The sequence below is a fragment of the Sciurus carolinensis genome, chromosome 3 (assembly GCF_902686445.1).
Source record: "Sciurus carolinensis chromosome 3, mSciCar1.2, whole genome shotgun sequence".
Taxonomy (NCBI): domain Eukaryota; kingdom Metazoa; phylum Chordata; class Mammalia; order Rodentia; family Sciuridae; genus Sciurus; species Sciurus carolinensis.
Genome location: NC_062215.1, coordinates 126,251,215 through 126,278,505, shown reverse-complemented (window position 1 = coordinate 126,278,505; position 27,291 = coordinate 126,251,215). Strand labels below are relative to the sequence as shown.

General features: G+C 31.4%; 1 protein-coding gene across 2 annotated transcripts in view; it reads right to left on the bottom strand.

Moving 5' to 3' along the window:
• Positions 1–27,291, bottom strand: part of Agps (alkylglycerone phosphate synthase) — a 123,407-nt gene that overhangs the window by 64,982 nt on the left and 31,134 nt on the right. Inside the window, exons 7-10 of one of the 2 annotated variants that reach the window (XM_047545094.1) lie at positions 26,545–26,624; positions 22,760–22,840; positions 13,358–13,483; positions 9,452–9,560 (exon numbers count right to left, since the gene is read on the bottom strand). In XM_047545094.1, coding sequence (XP_047401050.1) covers positions 9,452–9,560; positions 13,358–13,483; positions 22,760–22,840; positions 26,545–26,624 — 396 coding nt within the window. The remainder of the gene's footprint in view (positions 1–9,451; positions 9,561–13,357; positions 13,484–22,759; positions 22,841–26,544; positions 26,625–27,291) is intronic. The other variant, XM_047545096.1, reaches the window with a different exon arrangement.

Here is a 27,291-nt window from a genome sequence, read left to right as displayed (position 1 = left end):
AACCATAACAAAATCCTAAACAAAGTACTATTAAACAAGCAACATAAAAATAACACTGTAGCCAGGCATGGTGGCACACACCTGTAATCCCAGCAGCTCTGGAGGCTGAGACAGGAGGATCACAAGTTCAAAGACAGCCTCAGCTAAAGCAAGGCACTAAGCAACTCAGTGAGACTCATAGTAAGACCCTCCCTGTCCTTAAATAAATACAAAATAGGACTGGGGATGTGGTTCAGTGGACGAGTGCCCCTGAGTTCGATCCCTGGCACCCTCCTCCCCTCAAAAATAACACCGTAACCAAGTGGGGTTTAACCCAGGAATGAAAGAGTGCTTTAACATCTAATCAATTCATGTAATACAACATACTAGTAGATTAAAAAAAAAAATGTCATGAACATCTCAATAGAGGAAAAACTATTTGACAAATTTACATCATGATAAAAACACTCAATAAACTAGGAATTAAAGAGAACTTTATCAACCTGATAAAGTTCATCTATGAGAAACCCACATCTAACATTATTACTTAATGGGGAAAGACTAAATGATTTTTCCCTAAGATCAGGAACAAAACAAGGATTTCTGTTTTTGCCACTTTTATTCAACATTATACTGGAGGTTCTAGCCAAGGCAAGGAAAAGAAATTAAAGGTATCCAGATTGGAAAGGAAAAAATAACTTTTTATAGATGATGTGATCATGTATACAGAATATGTTAATACACACAATGGAATACTATTCAGCCATAAAGAAGAATAATATTATGGCATTTGCAAATAAATCACTGGAATTGGAGAATATCATGCTAAGCGAAAAAGCCAAGCCCAAAAAACCAAAGGCCGAATGTTTTCCCTGATAAGTAGAGAATGATATATAATGGGGGTTGGGGGTGGGGAATGAGAGAAGAATGGGGGAACTTTAGAATATGCAGAAGGAAATGAGAGGAAGGCGGGTATGAAAGATGGTGGAATGCAACAGACATCATTACCCTATGTACATATATGATTACACAAATGGTATGAATCTACATCATGTACAACCATAGAAACGAAATGATGTACCCCATTTGTGTACAATGAATCAAAATGCAGTCTGTAAAAAATTAAAAGCTAAATTTTAAAAAAAGTTAATAAATCTAATAACAAACTAATAGACCTAAAAAAGGAGGTCAGCAAAGTTGTAGCAAATAAAATTAATATATGAAAATCAATTGTGTTTCTATACAATGAAATTAAGAAAATAATTTCATTTATAATCAAAAAAGGAAATAGGAACAAATCTGACAAAGAAGTACAAAATTTACATTTTGAAAACTATAAAGTATTGTCGAAAGAAACTAAAGATCTAAATAATTTGAAATAGACTGGAAGTTTCAACCTTGTTAGGATGACAATATTCACCAAATTTATCTAATTAGACCATAGATTTAATGCAAACCCTAACAGAATCCAAGGTGGCTTCACCGTAAAAATTAACAACCTAATAGCCAAAACAATATCAGAAAACAACAGAAAGAGAACTCACACTTCTCAATTTAAAATTTTGCTTAAAAAAACAGTAATCAAGTCAGTATGGTACAGGTATAAGACAGACAGATCAATGGAAAAGAACTGGGAATCCAAAAAGAAACCCATGTTTCTGAAGTCAGCTAAATCTTGACAAGGGTGCCAAGACCATCCAATGAGGAACAGTCTTTTTAAAAAATGACAGTAGAAAAATGGATTATCTATATACAAAAGAATAAAGTCCAACCCTTACCTCACACCACATACAAAAAGTAATTCAAAATGGATGAAAGACCTAAACACAAAAGCTAGAACTATAAAACTCTGGGACGCAGACAGTGTATCTGACAGTGCACTTCAGCACCGTGGATTTGTTATTAGATTTTTAGATATGATACCCAAAATATGAAAGCCACAAAGAAGAAAAACAAAAAAAGATGAATTTGATTCCACCAAAATCTAAAACTTTTGGGCTTCAAAAACGCAAGCAAGAAATCTACAGAATGGGAGAAAATATTTGCAAATCATTTATCTGACAGGGACTTATACCCAGAATAAAGTCTCTTATAATTCCATAATAAAGACAAATAGCCAACTAAAAAATAGGCAAAAATTCTTTAAAGACATATATAAAGAAATATACAAGTGATCAATAAACACATGAAAAGATGCTCAGCATCATTTCTCAAAAGAAAATACAAATTTGGAATGAGATCCCAGGTCACCACCATTCATATGACTATAAAGTTTTAAAAACAGATAATAAAGTGGTGGCAAGGATAGAAAGAAACTTGGAACCCTTATAAACTGCTTGTAGGAATGTAAAATGATATAGCCATGCAAGAAAATAATCTGGGTGTTCTCTGAACTGTGAAACACAGGATGATGACCTGTATGACCAGTAATTCCATTTTAGACACATAAAACATTGAGATATGAAAACCTTGTGTCCACACAACAGTCAGTACCTAGATGTTTATCGTAGCATAACTGATAATAACCAAAAGGTAGAAAGAGCCCAAATGTCCGTTATTGATAATGAATAAACAAAATGTACTGTATCCATGCAATTAAATGCTATTCAGTCATAAAAAGGAATGAACAACTACTGATATATACTACATCAGCTGAATCTTGAAAAACATTAGAGTAAGTAAAAGAAATCAAAATACACTAACTACATATGTATATAATTCCAGTTAGGAAATTTAGAAAAGGTAATCTATAGAGAAAAAAAGTTATTTCTCAGGACATGAAGGTGTATGAGTGTAGGTGGAGTGAGTGATAGCTTAAAAAAAACACTGTTTCTGTCTGAGGTGAACTTTTAGTCTTTTGTCAGAGAAAGGACAAAAGGTTGACAGGTAAGCTATTAACACAATGCTGTCTTCTCATTCACCAGCACAGAATTATCTATCACACCTATTCTATATTATCAAGAAATGTAGTATCACTTCAGTTTTTAATTTCCTTTCAGGATACTGACATCATCACTAAGCTTACTTGTAAACCTTTCAACACTTTTATAAGTTTCCTAGTAGTCTTGGAATTAACACCTGATATTCAAAGTCAGTTCTACAAATAAATTTGAAATTTGTTAGGCATAAATTCCTAAAGACATGAATTACCTCTTCTACCTACTCTAATCTATCAGTAAGCTATAAAAAATCTTAAAAAATACTTGCTGAAATTCAAATGTCACTAGATTAAATTCATTAAGAGAAGGTCGATACAAACCCTGACTTTTGATAAGAAAATTTTTCTATTTAAAACTGAACTCCAGGGCTGGGGTTGTAGCTCAGTGGCAGAGCACCTGCCTAGCACATATGAGGCACTGGGTTTGTTCCTCAGCACTACATAAAAATAAATAAAATAAAATAAAATAAAATAAAATAAAATAAAATAAAGGTATTGTGTCCATCTACAACTAAAAAGAAAAAAACTAAAAAAGAAACTGAACTCCAAGTTTTCTGCTTTTGTGACATATTTTCTTACTTATGATTAATAAAGTAATTTGAAAATATTTCTCTGAACCACAACACTATACTCGAAACATGATTCAAATATAAAAATGGAAACTAAACGTCAACCCATAGGCGATATATATAGCTACAGTGTTGACTCTGGAAAATATACAACCCTGAATTTTGTACATACTTTCTACATATCTCAATTTTGTAAATATAACATGTTATTATTCAAAAAGCTTATTTTAAAATATATATATTTTTTTACATTAGCAAACGTTCTTTTAAATTCTCACTCAAAATTCTTAAGTACTGGTAAGAAAAAGCCATGTCTTAAATTTCTATATAACCATATTGCCTTATATATGTAAGATGGGTATCCTAAAGTAGTAAAACCCACCTTAACACTATAAATGAGATTTTAAAAATCTGGTGTAAAATAAGAGATTGCCTTATTGCAAGATCAAGGAAGTGACCAAGGTGAGTCTATGCAACTTGCCATCTACAAGTTCATTACATCCTCATTGTGAGATCGCAAAATGCAGTTTGACAGAACAGCTTCCATTCAGGCTTAATACTCAAGCCAATCACAACGGATATATCCAAACTCACTTCATCGAAAGACCCATTTCTGTGGGACTTTAATGTACTTATTGATTCCTTTGTTCTGGGAATATTAGATCAGTAGAGTGATATACAAAACTACATAGATTACTTATCACTTGTTTATATACACCTTATGCCGATAATTTAGATCTACCTTATATAACTGTTTACAAAATAACTTCACAGAAATGTGACAACACTGAGGTTTACATATTATTATATGCTTACGTTTAAAAACATGCTTATGTTTAAAAAATAGGTTGTAATAAATTTTAACATTTTGTTTTATAATATTCAAATATAATTTTTGTTCTTGAAGAAAAAAGAAGCTTTGACTGCTGTTTACTATAAAATGCAAGTATTTGCTTGAAGCAAATAAAACCTTTCATAATTTGATAAAATATACTCAAAAGATGATCTCATGATTAAGAATAATGGCAGTCATTTGATTCTGAAATTTCCCTCTTCCTTTACCCTTCCTCTGCCAAAAAAAAAAAAAAAAAAAATCAACAAGGAAAACAAGTCACACAACTTGTAATACACAACTGTAGTATTACTAAAGACAAAAAAAAAACCCTGCAACCTTCAAACTTCCTCTCTCTAAATCAAGGGAAAAAAAGGAAAAAAAAAAAAAAAACTCCAACAGATCTCCTGCAGCCTTCCAGCTGCTACAAGCCAGAAAGAGAATAAGGGGAGGATTAAAAGATCACACAAGAAAGAGGATAACTGAGAACCTGGAAGAAGCACAGACAAAATTACAACCAGAAAGAAAACATATGACAATAATGCCAATAAAAACAATATACTGTACAAGACGGCAGTAGTCCACAGCCCTAAGAGAGGAATTTGAAAATATGAGGAACCAAAAACTGCAGCCTTGGAGAAACACAAATTACATACACACACACACAAACACACACACAACCTGAGGAGGATGAAACTCTTTAGAGAAAATCCAGTAAAGGAAAAGTATGGAGAAAAACAGGGAAAAGACAGCCATTCTTTCCCCCCAACAAAAATACCATAAAAAACAAACAGCACAAAAGAGAACAGAAAATGGGGCAGTGGGGGTGAAACAACACTGCCAAACTAGAAACCTATTTCAAGTAATAAACACAAATAGGAAAAAAGCAGAACAAATACATTTTTAAAAAATACTGCAAAAAAGTCAGAAAATACAAATAAAAGCATTTTTGAAAAAAAAAAAAAAAATCCCACTCCCCAAACCAACCATGATCTTGAGAAGAACTGCAATACAACATTTCAAAATATACTATCAAACAAACAATTAGGAATACTAAAAACAAATTAAAAAAAAAACATAGAATCAGAAACACAAAATTTAAAAACAAATCAAAATGCCCCTAGAAGAAATAAAACAAACCATTGTTAATGAAAAAGAAATACAGTAACAATTGTAAAAGACACATAAAAAAATGAAGGTTGAATTATAAGGTAACCGAATAGGGAACAGACGTAAATGAAAACTTATTAGGGTATTTTTTAAAAGCAGAAAAGCAGCCAAAGAATGGCAATAAAATAAAGAAATCAGAGAAAGTAGATGAAATGGAAAATAAGCAAAGGAATTCAAACATATGTATAATGGGTGGCCCTAAAGAATAAAAATCAAAACAATAAAAAACACTTTTATTTTTTAAGTAGAAATATTTTTAATATTTAATATTACAATCCAAAAAAAAATTCTAGAAATAAAAGACTTGAGTCTACACATAGAAAACCTCTACCAGATACTAGAGCAAAATAATCAACTCTAAACTCTAAAAGAATACTTTAATGACAAAGAAAAAAAATCCTGTGCCTCCAGGTAAAAAGAGAAAACAACCTACAAAAGTAAGAGAATAGACTGGTATCATTTCTTTAAAACAATATATAAAATCAATTTAACAGTGGAGCTGCATTTTCAAGAAAGTTAGAAAAAGGATGACTCAAAGACATATCCACTCAAACCATCCTTAAAGTATCAAAGTCACAGAAAACCTGCTTAGAACATTCCAGAACTCAGGGAATGGCCAAAAGTGTCTTTCCTGAGAAACTACCCAAGGATGATCTTTATTTAATCAAAACATGACTAGTCAATCTTTACAAAAGGATTGATACAAACCATTTTATCTACTTAATTGTAGATAGAAGACTAAAACAAAGGCATATAAGTAGGTTAAAAAACAAAAATGTACTTTGTTGTTCAAATAAAAGAGCAAGTCAAATTATTAATAAATTCTATGGTTAGAAAAACAATGCATTTATAATGCTTTGAATATTTATTATAAGCTGCATTATACTGATCATATTAGAATATCTAAAATAGGAGAAAACTCCTTATTGGAAAAAAAACATGAAAAATCCATAATACAAAAAAAGAAAAACATTATACTTCATGTTGTCAGTCATATGTAAAAGTTAGAATCAGGTGCAGCAGTACACAACAGTAATTCCAGCAGCTTGGGAGGCTGAGGCAGGAGGACTGCAAGTGCAAACCCAGCCTCAACAACTTAGTGAGGCCCTCAGCAACTAAGCAAGACCCCCAACTCAAAATAAAAAGGGCTGGGGATGTGTCTCAGTGGTTAAGTGCCCCTGGGTTCAATCCCAGGTGTAAAAAAAAAAAAAAAAAAAAAAAACAAAAAAAACTTCAAAGGATGAAGGGAAACAGATTTTTTTTGAAGTAATCATTTCAAGGTTGTCATTAACTATAGAAAAAAATTTTGTAACCTTCAGGAAAGGTTTATGATCACACATAAGGAATAAGTAATTTTACTGGTAGTTCAAAACAGCACATAAAAATACATTTTACGAAACAATATGATGTTACATAGTTTACTTTCTCAGTCATGCCATCTCCTAGTCTATATAAAAATAAAGCTATATTTGCATACAAGCTAAAATAGCGATTAGGAACCATAAATGGTGAAGATTAGTGATATGAAAATAATAGAATAATGGTAATAAACTTAACATTTGTTTATAAAACGCTGGGCACAATTACATTAAATCCTCACAACAAATTTATGAAGAGGGATACTTTTTATTATATTCATTTTACAGCTGAGGATATTGGGCATAGATAATTACCTAATTTAAACAAAGTCCCAGAAACACAAGCGATAAAACTAGGATAGACACCTAAATCTGACAGACTTCATGGTTCATGTTCTTAAATCAGTATGTTATTCTGAATACATAGTCATAATAAAATCTCACTTAACTACCTGTACTTAAGTATATTTTCCATAAATCATATTTCTTGTATTTCCTCACTTATTTTATTGTTTTCCTTCCTTAAATATCTCCCCAGTCCCCCTGTAACCTGCTGTCTGCTCTACCCAGCAATTAAACCTCATGTTCTAGTTGTACTGAAAAACTGGCAGCTTCATGATGAAGCAGACATGGCACTTTCTCACTTTTAAGCCTGTCTATACATTGTTTTTACAAAGCAACTTACTGTCCTCCTTTCTCTATTTGACCTGGAATTATTTTCTGCTTATCAGTCTTCAACAACCACTTTAGGTATGGTTTCTCTAGGGAAGCCTTAAGTACCTATCCACCTGACCAGATCTGTATTTCTCCTACATTTATTTCAAATATATTTATCACATTGTATAATGGTCTATACATAAGTACCCTTAAGTGTGCTAGTACAGTACCTAACAAGCAGAATTTTTAAAACACTAATTGAGGAAAAAAAATTAATGAAAAGATAATTTATATTTTATAGATTCAATACCAACTATGTATACATCAATAATATAATTAAAAATTATGACTTTTATGTGGGCGCAGTGGCACATGGCTGCAATCCCAGCGACTCAGGAGGCTGAAGCAGGAGGAGTGCAAGTTAAGAGGCCAGCTTGGGCAACTTAGGGAGACACTGTTTCAAAGTAAAAAATAAAAGGAGTAGGGATGTAGCCCACCAGTAAAGTACCTTTGAGTCTAATTCCCAGTATCAGAACAAATAAATAAATAAATTATGAGTTTTGATACCCATTTCTTATGTAATAGCAGAAACTTATATTCTTTTAGTTAACTTTTAGATACTGTATTTATGTAAGAATTTCCAGAAAAATGTTTATTGAGAACTATATTATTTTAAAGGAACTTAACATTATACTTTTCTCATTAAAAATGTAGCTGTTTTTTTCATAGATTATGCTGATCAGAAAATAAACTGAGTAAACTAGTGAGATATCTCAACAAAAGTCTATCATTGTATGATAATCAATGCACCAATTATCATACCAAACACCTAAGCTATACCCCTGGACAATAGTCTATCAAATTTTAGTGATATGGTAAAGATCGTATCATTTTATCATACCACCAAGAGAACATTTTGTCATTTTTTTTTGTCTTTGATATTACTATCAAAGATTAGAATCTGTCATCTAACATCTTAGTTCATTATAACTACTCTTTCATTTCTGAAGATAGTTAAAATCTTCTGCATGGACCACCTCTGAAATAAGTAAGTACCTTTGCCAATTTACAAACACTTTCTTGTTTTAATTTATCAAATTTAGAAATACTTTCTTGCTTTAGTTTATTTCTCCAAATTATTATTTCTCTTAATTCTCCAAATCTCCTACTCACAGAACTGAAAGTAAGGTCATGTTTACCATATCCTTACAATTAACTGTGTCTACATATAGTTTGTAAAAGACAAGAAGTTAATTTTTTTCTAATCTATATAGCAACTGCATGTTTAGGATGAAATGAAAAACTATAGTCTAATCTATCCAACACTAAGTAACCAAGCAAAGGATATTACTTGCAAAATAAAAATTTAATGACCAACAGGTTTAAAAGATACTGGGGGCCGAAATGAAGAGAACTATGTTACATTCATTGACGAATATGTCAAAATGAACCCCTCTATTATGTATAACTATAATGCACTAGTAAAAGATGTAAATCAGAATTTAATTTCAGTTCTTCTAAAAATCCAATAGTAAATAACAAGATAAAATTATAGTAAAATAAAACAGCAAGACAATGCTTTCAGTTCTCTCCTGATAGCTATAAAAAGATTAAATAGTATAGTATATAATGTTAAAATAAACTACATTAAATCCTACTTTTCCTAAAATTAATTAAAAATTCTGAAAGAAAAAATGTAATTTAGAAAAGACACACTGTCTCTAGGAATATAAAAAAGCAAAATGTGCAAGAATGTTAAATAAGATGTTCTCATAATAAAAACTTTATGAAGTACTAATTAAAATAATAAAATCTTTTAAAAAAATTATTCCTTAAGTATATAAAATGTTGTTCTTTCAAAGATCCAATATCACAATACCATAGATTTTCCACAAAACTGAGTCACTAACCTGTATTTTTTTCATAATAAATCTGCAGTTATATTTACCTTCAGATCCCATGATGAAGTGATGGATATCAGGGCCTGTTGACATACGAGGTCCTTGACAGCTTTTTTCTATTACACCTCTAGGTGTTACCATTTTCATATGAACCACCTGTTTAATACAATACAGGATGTAAATTCTAGGAATCAGTCATTGAATTTGTGTGTATATATACACATTTTATATATTTATATAAAATACTACTTTTAAAATGTTAGGTTAAGCAGATTGTAATGCCCTTCAGGACTCTAATATCTTCTAGTAATTCTTAGACTAAAGATAAAATTTGTATATAACCTAAAAGAAAAATCCTAAGATTATTATATGCCTCTTGATTTAAGCTGGTTTAAATATACTGATCATCTTAAGAATGGAAAAATATATTTTAATTAGGTTTCGTCCAAGGTTACCCATGTGACAAATAACTAAGAACTCAAACAATAAAAAATGAAGATATTACCTTTACGGCTCATTCTGTCATGAATTTCAAATATATAATAATGTTATTACATATTATAATATATAATACATATTTATATGGTATGTAGTCACATATACTATATATGATATATATTATGTATATAATATATGATATATAGTATATTATAGATAGATAAATAGAGTACTGGGGATCTGAACTACATCCCTGAGTTCTTTTTATTTTTTATTTCTCACTAAGTTGCCCAGGCTGGCCTACAATCTTACTTCCTCAGACTCTCAAATCGCTGGAATCACAGGCATATGTCACTACACCTGGCTATTTAACCATATTTATGAAGCACTATTATTCATGTCAGGTACTGTGCTAGATGCTTGGAATTTTAAGAAAAATAATATTTTTAACTTAACCCTACAAATGAAAAGAATCAAATATCAATTAAGATCATGTCAAATCAGGATTATAATTCAGTTAGAGCACTTGCCTAGCATGTGCCGGATTCTGGGTTAGATCTCAAGCACCACAAAAATAGATAGATGTATACAGACAGAAGCAGTAACTGAGTTAAAGAGAAAGGATGTAGTACAACGTAGAGGTGAGAAAGTAGATATTCTGGGGAAGGAGGATCATTCTAAAAAATAGTTCCAATATCTCATTCAGAAAGAGGTAAAAATCCAACACATTTTTAGAATAAATTTTTGATCAGTAAACAATGATCTATTTATTATTAAAGGAAATAATCAGAGAACTATAAGCAATTCACAAAATAAGAAATAAGAAGTGCCATTGCAGTACTTTTTAATTACCCCAGTAATTAAAAAAAGAAATTAAAAAACAAAATATTAACAGAAAGGTCCAGTTAACTACAAAGATTCTCATAGGCTAGTAGGAATATTGATCATTACAAACGTTTTATGCGGTAATTCAAATTAGGATTCAAAGACTTAAAAATGTATAAATTTCTTAAACCAACAATTCAACCTCTGGGAGCCTACTAAAACAAAGGAATATGCCCAAGAAATTGTGTTAGAGGATAATTTTATCTGTTTTCTGTAATTTTAAAATCAAAGAATAACTACGGAGACTGTTTAATACATGAATTATCAATAAAGATCATATGAACTCTTTAAAAATGATAGTGCAAACTTCCATTCAGTCATGTTAATATGCTGATAACAAAAATTAAAGAACAAATAAAACATGATATGATCGTTTTTTATATTAAAAACTAGACATGCAAGCTGGGGTAGTGGCACAGTGGTGGAGTGGTTGCCTGGCATGCATGAGGCACTAGGTTCGCTCCTCAGCCCTGCATAAGTGGATAAATAAGGTGAAGGTATTGTGTGCATCTACAACTAAAAAATATTTTTAAAAAACTAGATATGCCCATGTTAATATGTGTACATGTTATTTTTTAAATAAAAACAAGTTGTTTTCTAATTGCATAAATTGTCCATATCACAGTTATGATTTTAAAAGAAGTATTTTCTTCAGAAACTTTTAAAAACTAAATGCTTAGTATGTCACACTTTATTTCCTTTTGTGAAATTCAGAATTTTTAATTTGATTACTAAAAATCAAGCTAAACTATAAGTTTCAACTTTTCCTTCAAATAGTGCTTTATAACAAAAAAGTATAGCAAAGCATTTTTACAGTGGCAGTGGATAATTGCTAATGGCCATGAGCTTCAACTCCATAGCATCAGCATAAGAAAGTATAACCAGAAATGCTCAGGAAATCCTTTAGTGAAAAGTCTTTCAGTAAATCAAAAAATAACTTGAGTTGAACTTTAGAATTCCTTAAAAAGTCCTTGGGAACAAGTGGGGACCAGAAATTTAAAGTAAAAAGTTTATTCCATTGTACACAAGATTCAAGACTTTTTTTAAGATTAAAATTAGACCAAATAACTATTTTCAACTTTTTTTCAAAGTTAAAATATAATTACTTATACTTTATACACTAATGCTGATTAAAGAAACATTAACACTTTTAAAAAGTGTAACATTTTTCATGAATTCCACCGCAGGCACAGAGATTAAAAATATACCAACTTTAGTAGAGATTTCATAAAAGCAATGAAAATTAAGATAGTTTCAGAGAATACAACATGTTGCAAAGAAATTTAAGTTAAAAACAAAACGTGTTATGTAATTACTAGTCAGATAAGTACATTAGGATGTATGCTTATAATCTGTGGCCCTTAAGTATCTCCAAAAAATATGACTAAAATAAATGCTTTAGCAGTATTAAATTTAACAGTTTATCAAGTATTTGCCTAACTGTGATAAAGTTCTTAATAATCCAATTTAATCACAAAAAGAAAAAAATGTAATTTTGAAAAATGTCCTCAATAAAACAAAATAAACATGGGCACATGGGCTAGGGTGTGGCTGGGCCATACAACCCTTGCCCAGCATGTATGTGGCCCTGGATTCCATCCTCAGCAGGAAAAGAAAATAAAGAATGGAAAGGAGGGAGAGGAAGAAGAAACAGGATAATACAAACATTTCTAAAAAGTTCATCAGACAAATAAGAGTCTTAAATTACTGGGTGTTAACTACAAAGAACAAATATATCTCATTAAAAATTTTTAAATTTCCATCAACTGAAAATGTTGAAACTTTAGATTTGAAAAAGAAAGCCTTACAAGTCCAGGAATAATGTTAGGAATGTCACTTTAATACCCTCAAAATTTATATTCAAGTTCTTTTAAACTATTCTCAAATATTCTCAAAATACTGAATATAAAGGAACTAACATTTATGAAGCACCTACTGTACCCCAGAGATTCTGAGTTTTCACTTCATGTCCTTTACTCCTTACAACAGTTCTATACATTGAATATTATTACTCTATTTTATAGAAAGGAAAATTAAAGTTTAGAATGGTAACCCAATTTTCATGAAGTCACACAACTAATCACTGGAAGAACTATAAATGAAACAAATGATACCTAATACCTAACTAGGGTGCCCACAGTTACACTATTATCACACTAACTTCCAGAAAACTGGCACCAGATAAGCTGAAACAAAATGGTAAACATATTAAATATCACAGGTCATATCACTACTTAATAACAATTTCAATCAGCCCTTTAACAGAATTTTTTAGAAATTTACATTTTTTTTTCAGAAAAATAAATGTAAAATCTCCTAAAGCAACAGAGTAGCAGTAGCAATGCTGAAATACTTAAATAAATGGACTAAAATCTTTGAGTTTCCATAAGGTTTATAAATATTTGTATATTTCATAAGTTGGATACTATGAAATATCTATAAAGCTTAAGTATTGGTCACTTGATTAGGAACATCCTTAAATAATGACCATGATTATGATCATGTCTTTTAATCATTTCCACTATATATGCCACATTATTTTAACCAAAAGAGCTACATTTTGGGGAAGATGAACCTCTTCATAATACTCCCTATATATTAATCAATTATATAAACAGAAATAAATTCACCAGGTCCTCAATATTGCCATAGATATTCTTCTTCATGCCTGATGCCCGAGTAGATATCCATCCTCCCACAGTGCTGAATTCCAGGGAATCTGGTTCATGACCTGTACAATAACCACTTTCTTTAAGCTGAAAAACAAAAATGTTAACATTTGAACAGTGAAAATGGTGCCATTTTACACAGGGCTCAACACATTAACTCTTCCCACTTTAAAATTTCCATATGACACTGGTATTTTGATTCATTAAAACCTATACTGAAAAATAAATACTTTTACTAGTCCTCGAAAAATTTTAAACTTCTGTCTAGTGGAAACTTTTACAAACTGAAGAGTGTGGGCCAAAAGATAGCTATAGTTTCCACAGTTCAACAATCTTGTTCCTTATATCCTTTTGTTTTAAAGCCAGTTGTCCCTCCTCACCTTTTCCTCCACCCCACAAAGAGACAATTTAAAGACTTATGGAAAACAGATTAGGCTTAAATAACTTCCAACCTCACCTAAACACTTTCAATAAATAAAGCACTTAATCTCTTGTTCTCCCTGCCCTAATATAATATGCAGCAGGCCTGCAGAAAATCTGAGCAAATTGCCTGTACTTAATTCTCTCAAGGAGTCATGTGTTTTAATGTACAGCCATCTGGCTAGGTTTCCTGCATGTAATACCATCATTTATTTGTGATGCAGATCATGCATTCCTGTACATTAAATAGTCACTTGTTTCTCATTTTTCTATATTAGCTTAGCTTTGCCATCTGTACAGCACCTGAGGTTGAATGGATGCCCTTTACTGCAAAACACCAAAGCCATTGCACTGAAATAATTTTAAAGACTCAGCCATCTCCTGTCAAATGGTACAGACACCACCATCTGCATACCCACTATCTACTGCACTCAAGCCCATCAATCTGCATTGACCATTTTGATAGTCATCCAGTTAAGCAACTGCTTCTATTTTTCAAGTAAGCCATGCAGAGACACAGAATATGTCAAACATAGACACAGCTATGTTTGTATCTGAGTATTTGAGTATGGTATGAAAGTTGTAATCCCAAATTTGAAAGCCTAGTAGGTTAAATATAACTTGTTAGATTGTGCACACCACCGATGCAAACTATTTTATCTTTTCTAATTTTACTGTTAGGAAACAAGATTTGAAAAGACATCAATTGCCACATTCTTTTTCACTAAATACTCAATATATTTATTTAATTTTAGGAGGTTAATGCCAAACACAGTAATGCACACCTGTAATTTCAGTTACTTGGGGGGTAGAGGCAGGAGGATTCCAAGTTTGATGCCAACCTGGGCAACTGAGACACTGTCTCAAAATTTTAAAACAAACAAAAAATGGGGGTAGGGCATAGCTTAGAGGTAGAAAGCTTCTGGGTTCAATCCCAAATACCAAAGTAAACTAAACATTTTTTGAAATGAGGTTAATAACTACCCACCAACAAAACAAGTACATACAAATGGGTTAAAATGAAGATTACCAGATTATTACATTATATTTCTCCCCTAACTCCACCCATAATCTATATTGACATTATTTTCTCTCAAAAAACTGCTGTTACTCAATTTTATGAAATTAGGAAAAGAAAAAATATTCATGGAGCCCTAAGATGTGGTAGGTACTAAATAGAATTTTTACATATTTTTATGACAAAATAAACTTCCACATTACTTACTTAGAAGCACATCATTAAATATACACGTAAAACTATTTCCACCAGTATACCCAATATTAGATATACTATTAGGTTGGATCTTATATCTGGCAAACCACTTCCTTACTCTCTTCAATTGTAAGTTACTATTGTGCCAGGAATTATGTAAAGCAATGAAGATAAAGACTCCAGAAATAAAAAGAGTTCTTATGCTGAAGGAACTCTACCTAGCATAAAATTTTAATCTCTTGTTAAAAAAAAAAAAAAAAAAAAAACTCACTAACTTCCTACTATGTAAGTGAGGTAAGTGTTAACAGTTAAAAACCTGGATTTGAAACTTGTCATTTACCCTAGCTAGAAAATCTGCATACTACAGCATGCTAATTTAATAAGAAACTATTGTTGGGACACAATGCTCAAAAATGGTGTCTACTACCATATACATTGTAGGAGCCCCTTTATCCTTTAAAAGTCTGTTTCTATTATTGCCATTAGTTACCTAAGAAAAATCTGCTGAAGAAAGGTCTAAATTCATTCATACACTTAACCAAATATCTATTTTAAACAAAATAACCTCTCTGTTCCATACTGTATTATATAAAAATAACAACTCCATCAATCAATCTCTTCTCATGTGCCATGAAACTCTATAAGAATAGGAACTCTATCCTACTTCAGTGCCCCCTTCAATACCAGAACAACAAGTATTTACTGACTATGTGCCAAGCTTCAGTTATATCACCAAAACAAAAACAAAAACTAAATTGTGGAGGTTGTATAGTATCTCCCATTGTCCTCAGAGGACACGTTCAAGACCCCAGAGGATATCTGCAACTATGGATAGTATCAAACCCTATGCAGTACTTTAGGCTTCTCTTGTAGCATCACTACTCTTGCCCTTTGAGGCCATTATTCAGTAAAACTGCTATAATTTAAAGCTGTGTACAATAAACCCTAAAATAACAACAATAAAAAAGGTTAGAGCTAATAAAGAAACAATGGAATAAAAGGTATCATTAAAAATAATCAATCTTAAAAAGGTAGTAAAAAAAGAAGAGAACAAAAACCAGATGGACAAAACAGAAAATAAATATAGGTTGAATATCTCTTATCTGAAATGCTTTGAACCAGAAGCATTCCAGATTTCATATTTTTTCTGATTTTAGAATATTTATACATGAGATATGTTAGATATAGAAACGAAGTCTACACATGAAATTCATTTATATTTCATATACACCATAAGCACACAGCCAGAAGGTAATTTTATACAATATTTTTAGGGCACCTACAATTTGATTTCAAACCATCACGTGAGGTCAAAAGTGAATTTTTCCCACTGTGGTATCACGTTAGCATTCAGAAAAATCTGGATTTTAGAGAATTTCAAATTTCAGATTAGGGATATTCAACATGTAGCAAGATAACAAACTTGAACTAAAAATGTCAGTAAATTGCAATGATGCCCCAATGAAAAGGTAGCAACTGTCGGGTTAGATAAAAAGAAAAGACCCAATTATATGACACTAATAAGAAAGGCATTTTTAAACATAAAGAAACAAACTAGTTAAAAGTAAAAGAATAGAAAAAGGGGAAAGATATACCATGCTAACAATAATCAGAAGAAAACTACAGTGGATATTTTTAAATTAAAGTTGATTTCAGGGGCTGGGGTTGTGACTCTGGTAGAGCGCTTGCCTAGCAAGTGTGAGGCCCTGGGTTTGATCCTCAGCATCACATAAAAATAAAATAAAGGTATTGTGTCCACCTATAACTAAAACAAAACATTTTTTGTTTTAAAAAAGTTTATTTCAGAGCAATGAATGTTATCAGGTATAAATGAGGTCATTTTATAATGACAAAAGGATCAATTAATCAAGAAGACACAACAATCTTGAACGTTTATTGATTGCTATCCTCTGATAACAAGTTTTAAAGCACACAAAGCAAATAGTGATAGAACTGTAAGTAGACAGATCTGCAATTATAGTAGAGATTTTAATGGCCCTCAATAATTGATCTAACTGTAGACAGTATATAAGAAGAAATAAAGAAGTCCTGAATAACACTATAAATTAATCCGACCCAATACATATTTATAGATTATGCCAACAAACAGCAAATGACACAATCTTTTCAAGTACGCATGAAACATTCACAAAACAGACCATATCATGGGCTATAAAAACAAGTGACACTAAATTTGAAAGGATCCAAGTTGTGTAAAGGATGTTTTTGAACACAATGGTATTGGGATAGAAATTAAAAACAGACAAATAACTAAAAATAAAATCTCTAAATAACTGGAAACCAAATGGCATAAGTAACCCTTGGGTCAAAGAAAAAAAAAACCAAAAGGGAAGTAGAAAATATTTTGAAATGAATGGGAAAAAAATGGGATGCCAAAAAAGCAGTAATTAGGTAAAAATTTATAACAGTGAAAACCTTTATTAGAAAATAACACCTCAAATTACCATAATTTCTGCCATAAAATACAAAAAGGCATTTCACAAATCCAACATTTACTCCTAATAATAATTTTCTAAAGTAGAAAGGGACTTCCTCAACTTGATAAAGGGTATCTACAAAAAACACCTACGTTTAACATATACTTAATGGTAAAGGTCTGAACATATCTATCTTAATCAGGAATAAGACAAGGATATCCACTCTCACTTCTTTGTATGAGAGGTCTGGTCAGTATAATCAGAAACAGAAATAAAAAGCAACCAGATTATGCAGGCATGTAATCCCAGCAGCTCAGGAGGCTGAGGCAGGAGGATTACAAGTTCAAAGCCAGTCTTAGCTACTTAGGAAGGCCCTGAGCAACTTAGCAACACCCTGTCTCTAAATAAAAAATTTTAAAAGGGCTTGGGATATAGTTTAGTGGTTAAGCACCCCTGGTTCAATCCCTGCTACCAAAAAAAAAAAAAATCCAGATTAGAAAGGAAGAGATAAAATTGTCTTCATTCACAAACAACGTGATCATTTATGTAGACAATCCAATGGAATATACAATAATTTTAACCTAATCAGTGAATTTAATAAGGTTGCAGATGTAAGAACAATACAGAAAAATCAATTCTATTTCTATATGTTAATTTTAAAAATGAGAAACCCAAACAATAGAACCAAATACTATGTAATACTTAGGGACAAATCTGATTTTAAGAAAATATTTAAGACCCTCATATAGAAACGATAAAATACTGCTGAGGGAAATTACAGTCCTAAAAAAACCTAAAGATATACTGTGTTTATACATCAGGTGACAAGAATCAGTATTGTTCAGAAGTCAATATAATTCTAATCAAAATCCCATCAGGCTTTTTTTTCCCCAAACCAATTTTGACAAAGTTATTTAAAAATTTATATAAAAATGCAAAAAAACTAGAACCACCCAAACAACTTTGAAAATGAATTTAAAAGGCTACAATAATTCTGTGTGAATCTGCCATAAAAATATATACACAGACTAATGCAACAGTGCAGAACCAGATGCACATATATATGTGGACAAATGTGTTTTTTTTGTTTGTTTTAAATGATGGTGCAGGTGTTACAGTGAAGAAAGTTTACCTTTTCTACAAATGGTGCTGGAACAATTAGATATCCATATGCAAAAAGAAATCAGTTTCAATCAATATCAATACCTCAAACTATAGGTAGACTAACTCAGAATTCTTCTAAACTGATCAATGTAAATAGGAGAAAATCTCTGCAACCCTGGGTTAAGATGTAACAGCAGAAGCATGATATGTAAGATAAAAAATTAATACACAGAATAAAATTAATACACAGAATAAAAAAGACATGCCACAGACTGGGAGAAAATATCTGTAAAGCATGTATCTGAAAAAGGACTTATATCCAGAATACATAAAGAACTCTCTCTCTCTTGCTGGGCATTGTGGCACATCCCTGTAATCCCAGAGTTCAGGAGGCTGAGGTGGAAGGTTTCAAAGTTCAAGGCCAGCCTCAGCAATTTAGCAAGGCCATAAGCAATCTGGTGAGATACCAACTCAAAATAAAAAATAAATAAAATAAAAAGGGCTGGGGATGTGGCTCAGTGGAATCAGTGGTAAAGTACCCCTGGGTTCAATCCCTGGCACCAAAAAAATTAAAAAAAAAAAAAGACTCTCAAAGCACAATAATAAGAAAACAAACAATTCATTTTAAAAACTGAGCTAGGGCTGGGGATATAGCTCAGTTGGTAGAGTGCTTGCCTTGCAAGCACAAGGCCCTGGGTTCAATCTCCAGCACTGCAAAAAAGAAAAAAAACAAAAACAAAAACTGAGCTAACAATTTCAACAGACACTTCACTCCTGAAGATATATGGTTGGCAAATATGCACATAAAAGGATGTTCAACTTCACTAGTAATTAGAGATATTCAAATTAAAACTACAATAAGATACTACTACACACCTACTACAATGGCTAAAATTAAATTAAAAAGAAAATAAAAAGTATTAGCAAGGATGTGGAGACACTGTAACTCTTAAACAGTACTAACTAAAATATAAAATGACACAATCACTCTAGGGAAAAGTTTGGTATTTTTTCAAAAACTACCTACTGTTTTGATCTATCCATTTTATTTCTTGATATTTATCCAAGAGAATGAAAACATATAGTCATAAAAGAACCTGTACATGAATGTTCACTGCAGCTTTATTTCTAATAGCCCCAAACTGGAAATAATCCAAGTGCTCATCAACAGGTAAATGGATAAACTGTGGTGTACCTATACAATAGAATACTACTTGAGCAATGAAAAGAAATGAACTATTAATACATGCAACAACATGGAATGAATCACAAAATAATTATGAATAGCAAAATAAACCAGAAATACCCCACTCCTCCAACAACAACCAAAAAAGATTCCACTTTAATAAAATTATAAGACATTTAAGTAAATCTACAATGACTAAAAGCAGATCAGTGACTATCAGGGACAAGGTATGGACAAGAGGAAACTTGGAACTGATGAATATGTTCACTATCCTGATGGTGATAATGGTTTCACGGTTGTGTTCATATGTTAAAACTTATAAAATTTGTACAATTTAAATGACTGCAATTTATTATATGAAAGTTACATCTTAAATGAAACTACTATAAAGCAAAACAAAACAAAAATACATGACTCAGATTTTGGTCTGGTCACCAAAATAAATAAATTTCTATCTACTGAAAATGAGAAGCTACAGAATAAGCAAATTTTGGAGGGATGACTGAAAATCGTATTTCTAAAAATTCAGTTTTTAAAATGATCATTTTGAAATATCCATCAGATATCCAAATGGACACATCAACTAGGAAACTGGATATCAAAATCTATACAAGTTCAGGAAAGAAGTCTGCATCGGTGGTACAAAATTGGGAGTCTTCAGTATATAAAAGGAATAGAGTTAACTGGTACCTGAATGAAGCAGACAAAGCTCTATAAAAATTAGTAGAATGAATCAAAGTTCTAGGTATTAACTTATTTGATCCTAATGAACAACCTAAAGAAGTAGGATCATCCCCAATTTACAGATGAAGAAATTAAGGCATAAAGGTTAGTAACTTGCCCAAGGTCATACAGCTAGAAGTTACATTTGAAGTTTACACTAAGATTAATAGCTATTAGGAAGAAAAAAAGTTAATGTGAATTTTATTAGGGATGTGGTTGGACCTTAGGGGAAAAAATAATTATGGCTACAGGTCCCCAGTCTATTAACCAATAAAGTAGTCAAAGGTTTAATAAACCTAAAAAAAAAATTACCCATTAGTGACTTCCCTTAAATTTTATGCATACTTAAAGTAATTTACAAGTTAAAGAGATTAAAATCAGCTTCCCAACTACTATGCTGTGTCATTTTTAAACTTCTAGAAAAATAAAAAGCAGTCCATGTTAAGCCGGTTATCTCAGCTGAAGTAGAAACTGATAGACACAGAATTTTAAGGAAGAACTTACATAAGGATCAAAACTGCTGCAGAAAGTACATTATAGCCTACTGCAATCAAAACAAAGTGCTATGTTGGAGGTAAGAGAAATGAACTAGTAGGTAAAATATTAGAAGTACCTAGTCTAGGAGAATGTCATTTAAATTTCAAGGAAATGTATTCCTTGAATTTTAATTCTAACCTTTAAAATAAAGAAAATTTGGAAAGGTTATGATACTACATCAAACGATAAAGGACTTAAAATTGGAGACATAAAAAGTCGTTCTTTTTATTTAAAAAAAAAGTGCTGTATTGATAATGCCTTGTTCAGGCAAAATAGAAGAGTAATATTAGACTTTTTAGATGTTTTTCATTAAATACTATTCTGCCCACTGAAGTTCACTATAAACTATGATAATTAATAAATCTCCTTATACTGACTTCTATAAAACCTTGACTTATTTGATGATCTTTAACACCTCAGGAAATATGTCCAATTTTATTCCAGTTCTCTACATCTTCCTGCATTAAGTAAAAAATTAAGATAATAGTTTAATAATTTTTTCAAACCCCTTCAGCAGAATTGGTCCCAGCAGACCAACTTCAATCAACATTTCAAGAAGGAAAAAGACAATAAAAGTAAGATCTCAACAATCGCATCTTTCTCTATGTCCTGTTAAAGGATTGGGGGAAAGGGTCTCTATAACCCAAACTGGACAAAGTGATTAATACATCATCAACAAAATGGATTTTCTAATTTTTGTTTACAAAAGCTAAGTTACAATTGCCTTGATCACAATTAAGGAAGTTAAAGGAACCAACCATTTGAACAATGACTTGCTTAGAACCTATGAAGGAACCTAAAGTTTTCTAAAAATTCATCAGAATCCCCCAACATGCCATAAGGACTCTATAAGTTTCACTACTCATAGACAAGCAGTTTACAATAAAATTATTCATTGAAAAGTTCAGTGAAGAGCAAACACTAACATCTACCTAGGTGATGCAATTTATCATCAAGATCTGAGAATTATATTTCCAATGTGTTCCATTTTGCTCCTTTCCATTCCTCCTACTATGTATCTGGTCACTAACAGCTCTAATCTAAATTATTATAGCAGTCTCTCAATCAGCTATTACATGGCCTATCCATCCTCCAAATAGTCAGAATTATCTAAGGTATTAAGGATAAGGTTCAAACTTCTCAAAGTGGTTTTATAAGGTCCTTTATTTTCTGACCTCTTCATGTTTTTCTGGCTGCACCCTCTTACTCCCATACCTACTCCCATCCAACATACTACACCAAAGATATGTGTTCTCCTACATACATACTGCATTGCAGGCATACTCAGCTATCTGCAGTCCCCAACAAAAGCAATAACTACCTTTAAGGCCGCTATACATGTTTCTTCCTCTGACTAGATTATTCTTCCCACCTCATCTCCTTTTTTGCTAATCTGACTTGTCCTTGAAATCTGATCTCAAATTGCCATATTCTTTGTCCAAGTTCTTCACACCTGGCCCCATCTGATGACCAATATACCCTGAATTTAGTCTTCAAATGGCAGTTCACTCTGAATCAATTAAATTTCTATTTACCTAACTTTCTGTCCTAATATAATGTAAGCCGCCTGAGGGTAGTGGGTGATAATCTTTTTTGCTACTATGTCCTCAACATCTGTTTTAATGCTTGATCCACATTAGAAACTTGGCAAATTCATAAAAAACAGAAAAAAAAAAAAAGTATTGTAAAAGGTACTTCATTCAGAGGACAGAGGTTTCGAAAACTTTAAAGAGATAACATACCTGTCTTTCCAAATCTTGTCCTGTTATGCCAGCCTCTACATGAGCTGTCAGATTGTTCTCATCAACCCACAGAATTCGATTCTGTTGCAAAGGAAGAGAGAAGTCTCATCTCCATGTGCTACTAACATTTTATCAGTAATACAGAACTTCCTAATTCAAAGCAACAAGTGACAAGATAGTAATTAAACAAGTAGGGTTCCTCAGCAACTATACATATGGGAAATGAGCTTTACTTATCCCTTACTATAAAACGTAATAGACATAATAACAACGGCAGTATAGCATGCAGTATTGGTTTAAAATACTGACTCTTTGTGCAGATATTAATTTGAATTAAACTCTACCTCAGCGCAGGCAAATAACTGTCTAGGCTTAGTGTTTCCTCGTTTTCAAAATATATATATATATATATAGTAATAACATATATTAATAATGTAGACAGGTCCTATAGGGAATAAATAAGATACTGCACACACACACACACAAAAACTAGCATATTGAGGCCTGGCATTTTGCAGATACTATCTGTACTTTTGTCAATATAGCAATCCTATCTAATATCTAACTTAAGAATCAGAAAATAGTAAAGAAAACCCCTGCCAAAGCATCCGAATTAGTAAATAGCATCTCTACTTTCTTTCAATCTGGAAAAAGATGAGAAACCCCATATAGAAAACAGCACATCCCTGTCTCATGCTCAAAAGAAGAAGCTGAATATTTTCTGCAGAAATGTATGACTGACAATAAAAATGTGTTTTTAACATTCTTATTTGGCCTAATTTTTATGTATATATGTGTCTTCATATATACATACTTCTTTCCCCTTCTATTTGGCTGAGCAATCAGATAACACATAGCATCTGCTGGATCCCAAGGAAGTTTACTTTGTATTTTGGTTATGTTCAACTGCGTAATAATAACTAATACAAATAAGTCTAGTTAACGATAAGAATAATACAAGAGGCAATACAAAAGGAAAAGTGAAAGTGTCTGCCTAAATTCCAAATTGGAACATATACAAATAACTGTACTGCTTAATTCAAAGGGTACAATAAATACTAAATATAATGTGAATGTATTTTTTGGCTTGTTATATAAAACTCATTAATTATACTCTATAACAGTAATTTCAAGATAACTATGGTATAATTGGGAGTTTGGTTCTGTAGCAGCTAAACAAAAAAAAGTATTAAATTATTGAATAAAAAGACAAATAATTTATTAATCTAAGGGCACCATATGTATAATTTATGTACACTTCCTCTCCAACAGACTGACCCTTGAGGCAATTACACACATGTGCTAAATATTTACTTGTACCCACTAAGGGCCCAAACATCTTTTTGGTAGAAAAAAGAAATTAAAGGAGGCAGAAAAGAAAACCACACCTTTATGGATACACACATAAAAACCTCAAGAATATGTACAGGATCTAGTATATACTACCCAAGCTAAAACAAAAACTTCATGGCCAACAGGCCTTAGTATTGTTATATCTATTTAAGTATAACTCTAATTCCCTTATTTTCTATGTATTATATCAGAAATACAATGAGCAAAACCACAGAGATGAGACTTACTGACTTTAATGCAAATCACAGTTATAAGTACCCGTCCAACCATCATATTTAAAACAATCCCAGGTTAACAGTTCAGTGACTATACAAAACTAGTTGGAAACATGGTATTTAAAATCCTGCTTCAAAATTTTAAACATCTACTCAGCATCAAGATTTTTACTTGTATTAGCTCCTTTAATCTTCACAATAACCTTCTACAGTATTACTATTTCACACATTTGGTAACAAACTTAGAGGTAAATTTGCACAGGATAATAAAGAGCCAAAAATTCAAAAACATTCCAAAGAAAATAGGCTGTTCTAAAACTATATTTTAAATAATTATAGTTTTTTTAAACTCTGGAGGAAAAAAGTTGATGAGGAACTTCACAGTACAATAATCAGGCAGCTACCATGTAAATCGTGTGATCAATTTTAGCATCACTAATGTGGGATAATCAGCTATTATATTATCATCATCTCTCCTAATGTTACATGATTTTTAAATAGCCCATAATTACAAAGTCATGGATATGCTAATTGCTCTGATTTTATTACATAAAGTATCAAAACATCACACTTTTGTTTCAATAACCCTGCAAACATGAACACTTATGTCAATTTAAAATAAAATAAAATAAAATAAAATTTAAAAGCATACCACCATCTATGCAGTATTACTGTTATTTAAAAAAATTATTCTGATTATACATTATACATAATCAGAATCTAACTAGACTATAAAAGGGCCTAAAAGAAGAGTTAAATGACATCAAGAAGAAGCAACAGACAAATTCAAGTCATTCTATGCTATAAATAACCTAGTTTCTTGGAAAATAAGAAACATTTGAAAAAGGGGGATGAAGAGGAAGCTTTCAGATAAAATAAGATTTAAGAGAAACAACCAAAAGCTAAAATAAGCCTTTTCTAAATTCCCACTTGAACAAGTAAACTACAAAATAAAGGCATTTTGTATAAAGAAAGACTGGATATTAAAGAGTATAAAAAATTACTTTTGACTTTGCCAGGAGTAATAATAATGTAGTAGTAATGTGAGAAAATATTTCTTTTTTTTTTTTTTTTTGGGTGCTGGGGATCGAACCCAGGGCCTTGTGCTTACAAGGCAAGCACTCTACCGACTGAACTATCTCCCCAGCCTGAGAAAATATTTCTTTTAAAGAGACAGGCAAAAATATTTAGATGTAAAGGAGCATTTTTAAAGGATTTGCTTTAAAATACTAAAGAATAAATGAAAGATAAAACAAGTATGTCAAAATGCTAATAACTAATCTAGACAATAGGTATATCATTCTCTTTATACTGGTGTGTGAAAAAAATTCAAATTAAAAAGTTTTTCTTTAAAGTTGTTTTTATTAGAGAAATAATCAGGAATACCATTGACTATATAGGGCTTGGGTTGTAGCTCAAAGGTAGAGCACTTGCCTACCATGTATGAGGCATTGGATTCGAGACTCAGCATCACATTAAAAAATAAATAAATAAAATAAAGATATTGTGTCCATTGACTATATAAAGTTCAAACCCAAATTAAAGCCTTAACACACAGCACAACACCCAATTCCTAGACCACAATGAATCCAAACTTTAAAACTAAAACCTATCATTAAAATTAGTTATTCCATTCATCCCCAAGCAAAAATGCAACAGCATTATATAAATGTGGGAGACAAGCAAGTTTTGATTATTCAAATTAACCTTAACTGATTAATATTATCTGTCCTGTTTTTCAAAAACAGAGAGTCAGGCATGGCAGTTCAGGCCTATAATTCCAGTTACTTAGAATACTGAGGTAGGAGGATCCCAAGTTTCAGGTCAGCCTGGGCAACTTAGTGAGACCATTTCAAAATAAAAAATAAAAAAGAACTGTGGATGTAGCTCATAGTAGAGAGATCCTAGATATATATTATATTAGACAGACAGACAGATAAATGAAATCAAATCATCTATTATGTCAACCTTCTAATTCATGTTTCTCAAATTATCAATTTCACATTCTTATTTGGTAAAATGGCATCAAGATATGCACCTCAGAGTAAAAGAACTTAGATTCTGAATATCTGAAGACAAGGCAAAAATATAATGATGAAAAACATTCAAAACAAAATGTAAAACAGATCTTTTTTTGAATGATAATTGAGATAGAGCCATAAGGACAATGTTTTAAATATAACTCTATCTGCAAATACTTCTTAAATTATCATATACCATTTGTGAAGTGTCCAAAGAAATTATCGTTCTTGTCTCATCGGCAGGACACATCAGGCCATATGAAACACTTGTTCCTCCTGCCAAAATAAAAACAACTTCATGTTTAAATATTTTACTTTTAGCTACACTTCTAGGGCAAATTCCTAATAGAGAGTATATAGATAGAACCATTAACAAAATGACACCTATTTCTACTCTGCAAAATATAATTCGCAAATGTTAACAACACACTAAAAGAAAACTTTATTTTATTTATGGCCAAAATGAAGCAATATTATGGAAATGAAAGCAATGGGATATGGCTTCCTTCCCTGAACATGACAAACTCACGTGAAGCCCCTAGCAACTTGTGGAACTCCAAATACATAATCAGAAGAATTCTAAGCAAATGATTACTGTGAAGAAAAGAAACATTCTATATAGCTAGTTACCATTAACTACTTTCTATTTTAATTATGAGATTCATTTATCATTTAAAATTATATTCTCATACAAAAAGGCTTTAATAAATTAGAAACAAGTTAAAATGTCCAGATTATATGATATTTAAAAACAAGCTAATATATTTGTTGGTAAAAAAGAGACTTTATTATAGAATAATACATAGAAGTATTTAAATAATATACTGCTGTTTTAATATTTATTGTCAAAGGAAAAATGTTTTCTTGATACCAATTAAGAATAATACAGTACTTTCAGTTCTTAACTAGATCTGTATCAGCCTATATCAGAATAAATTTCAAT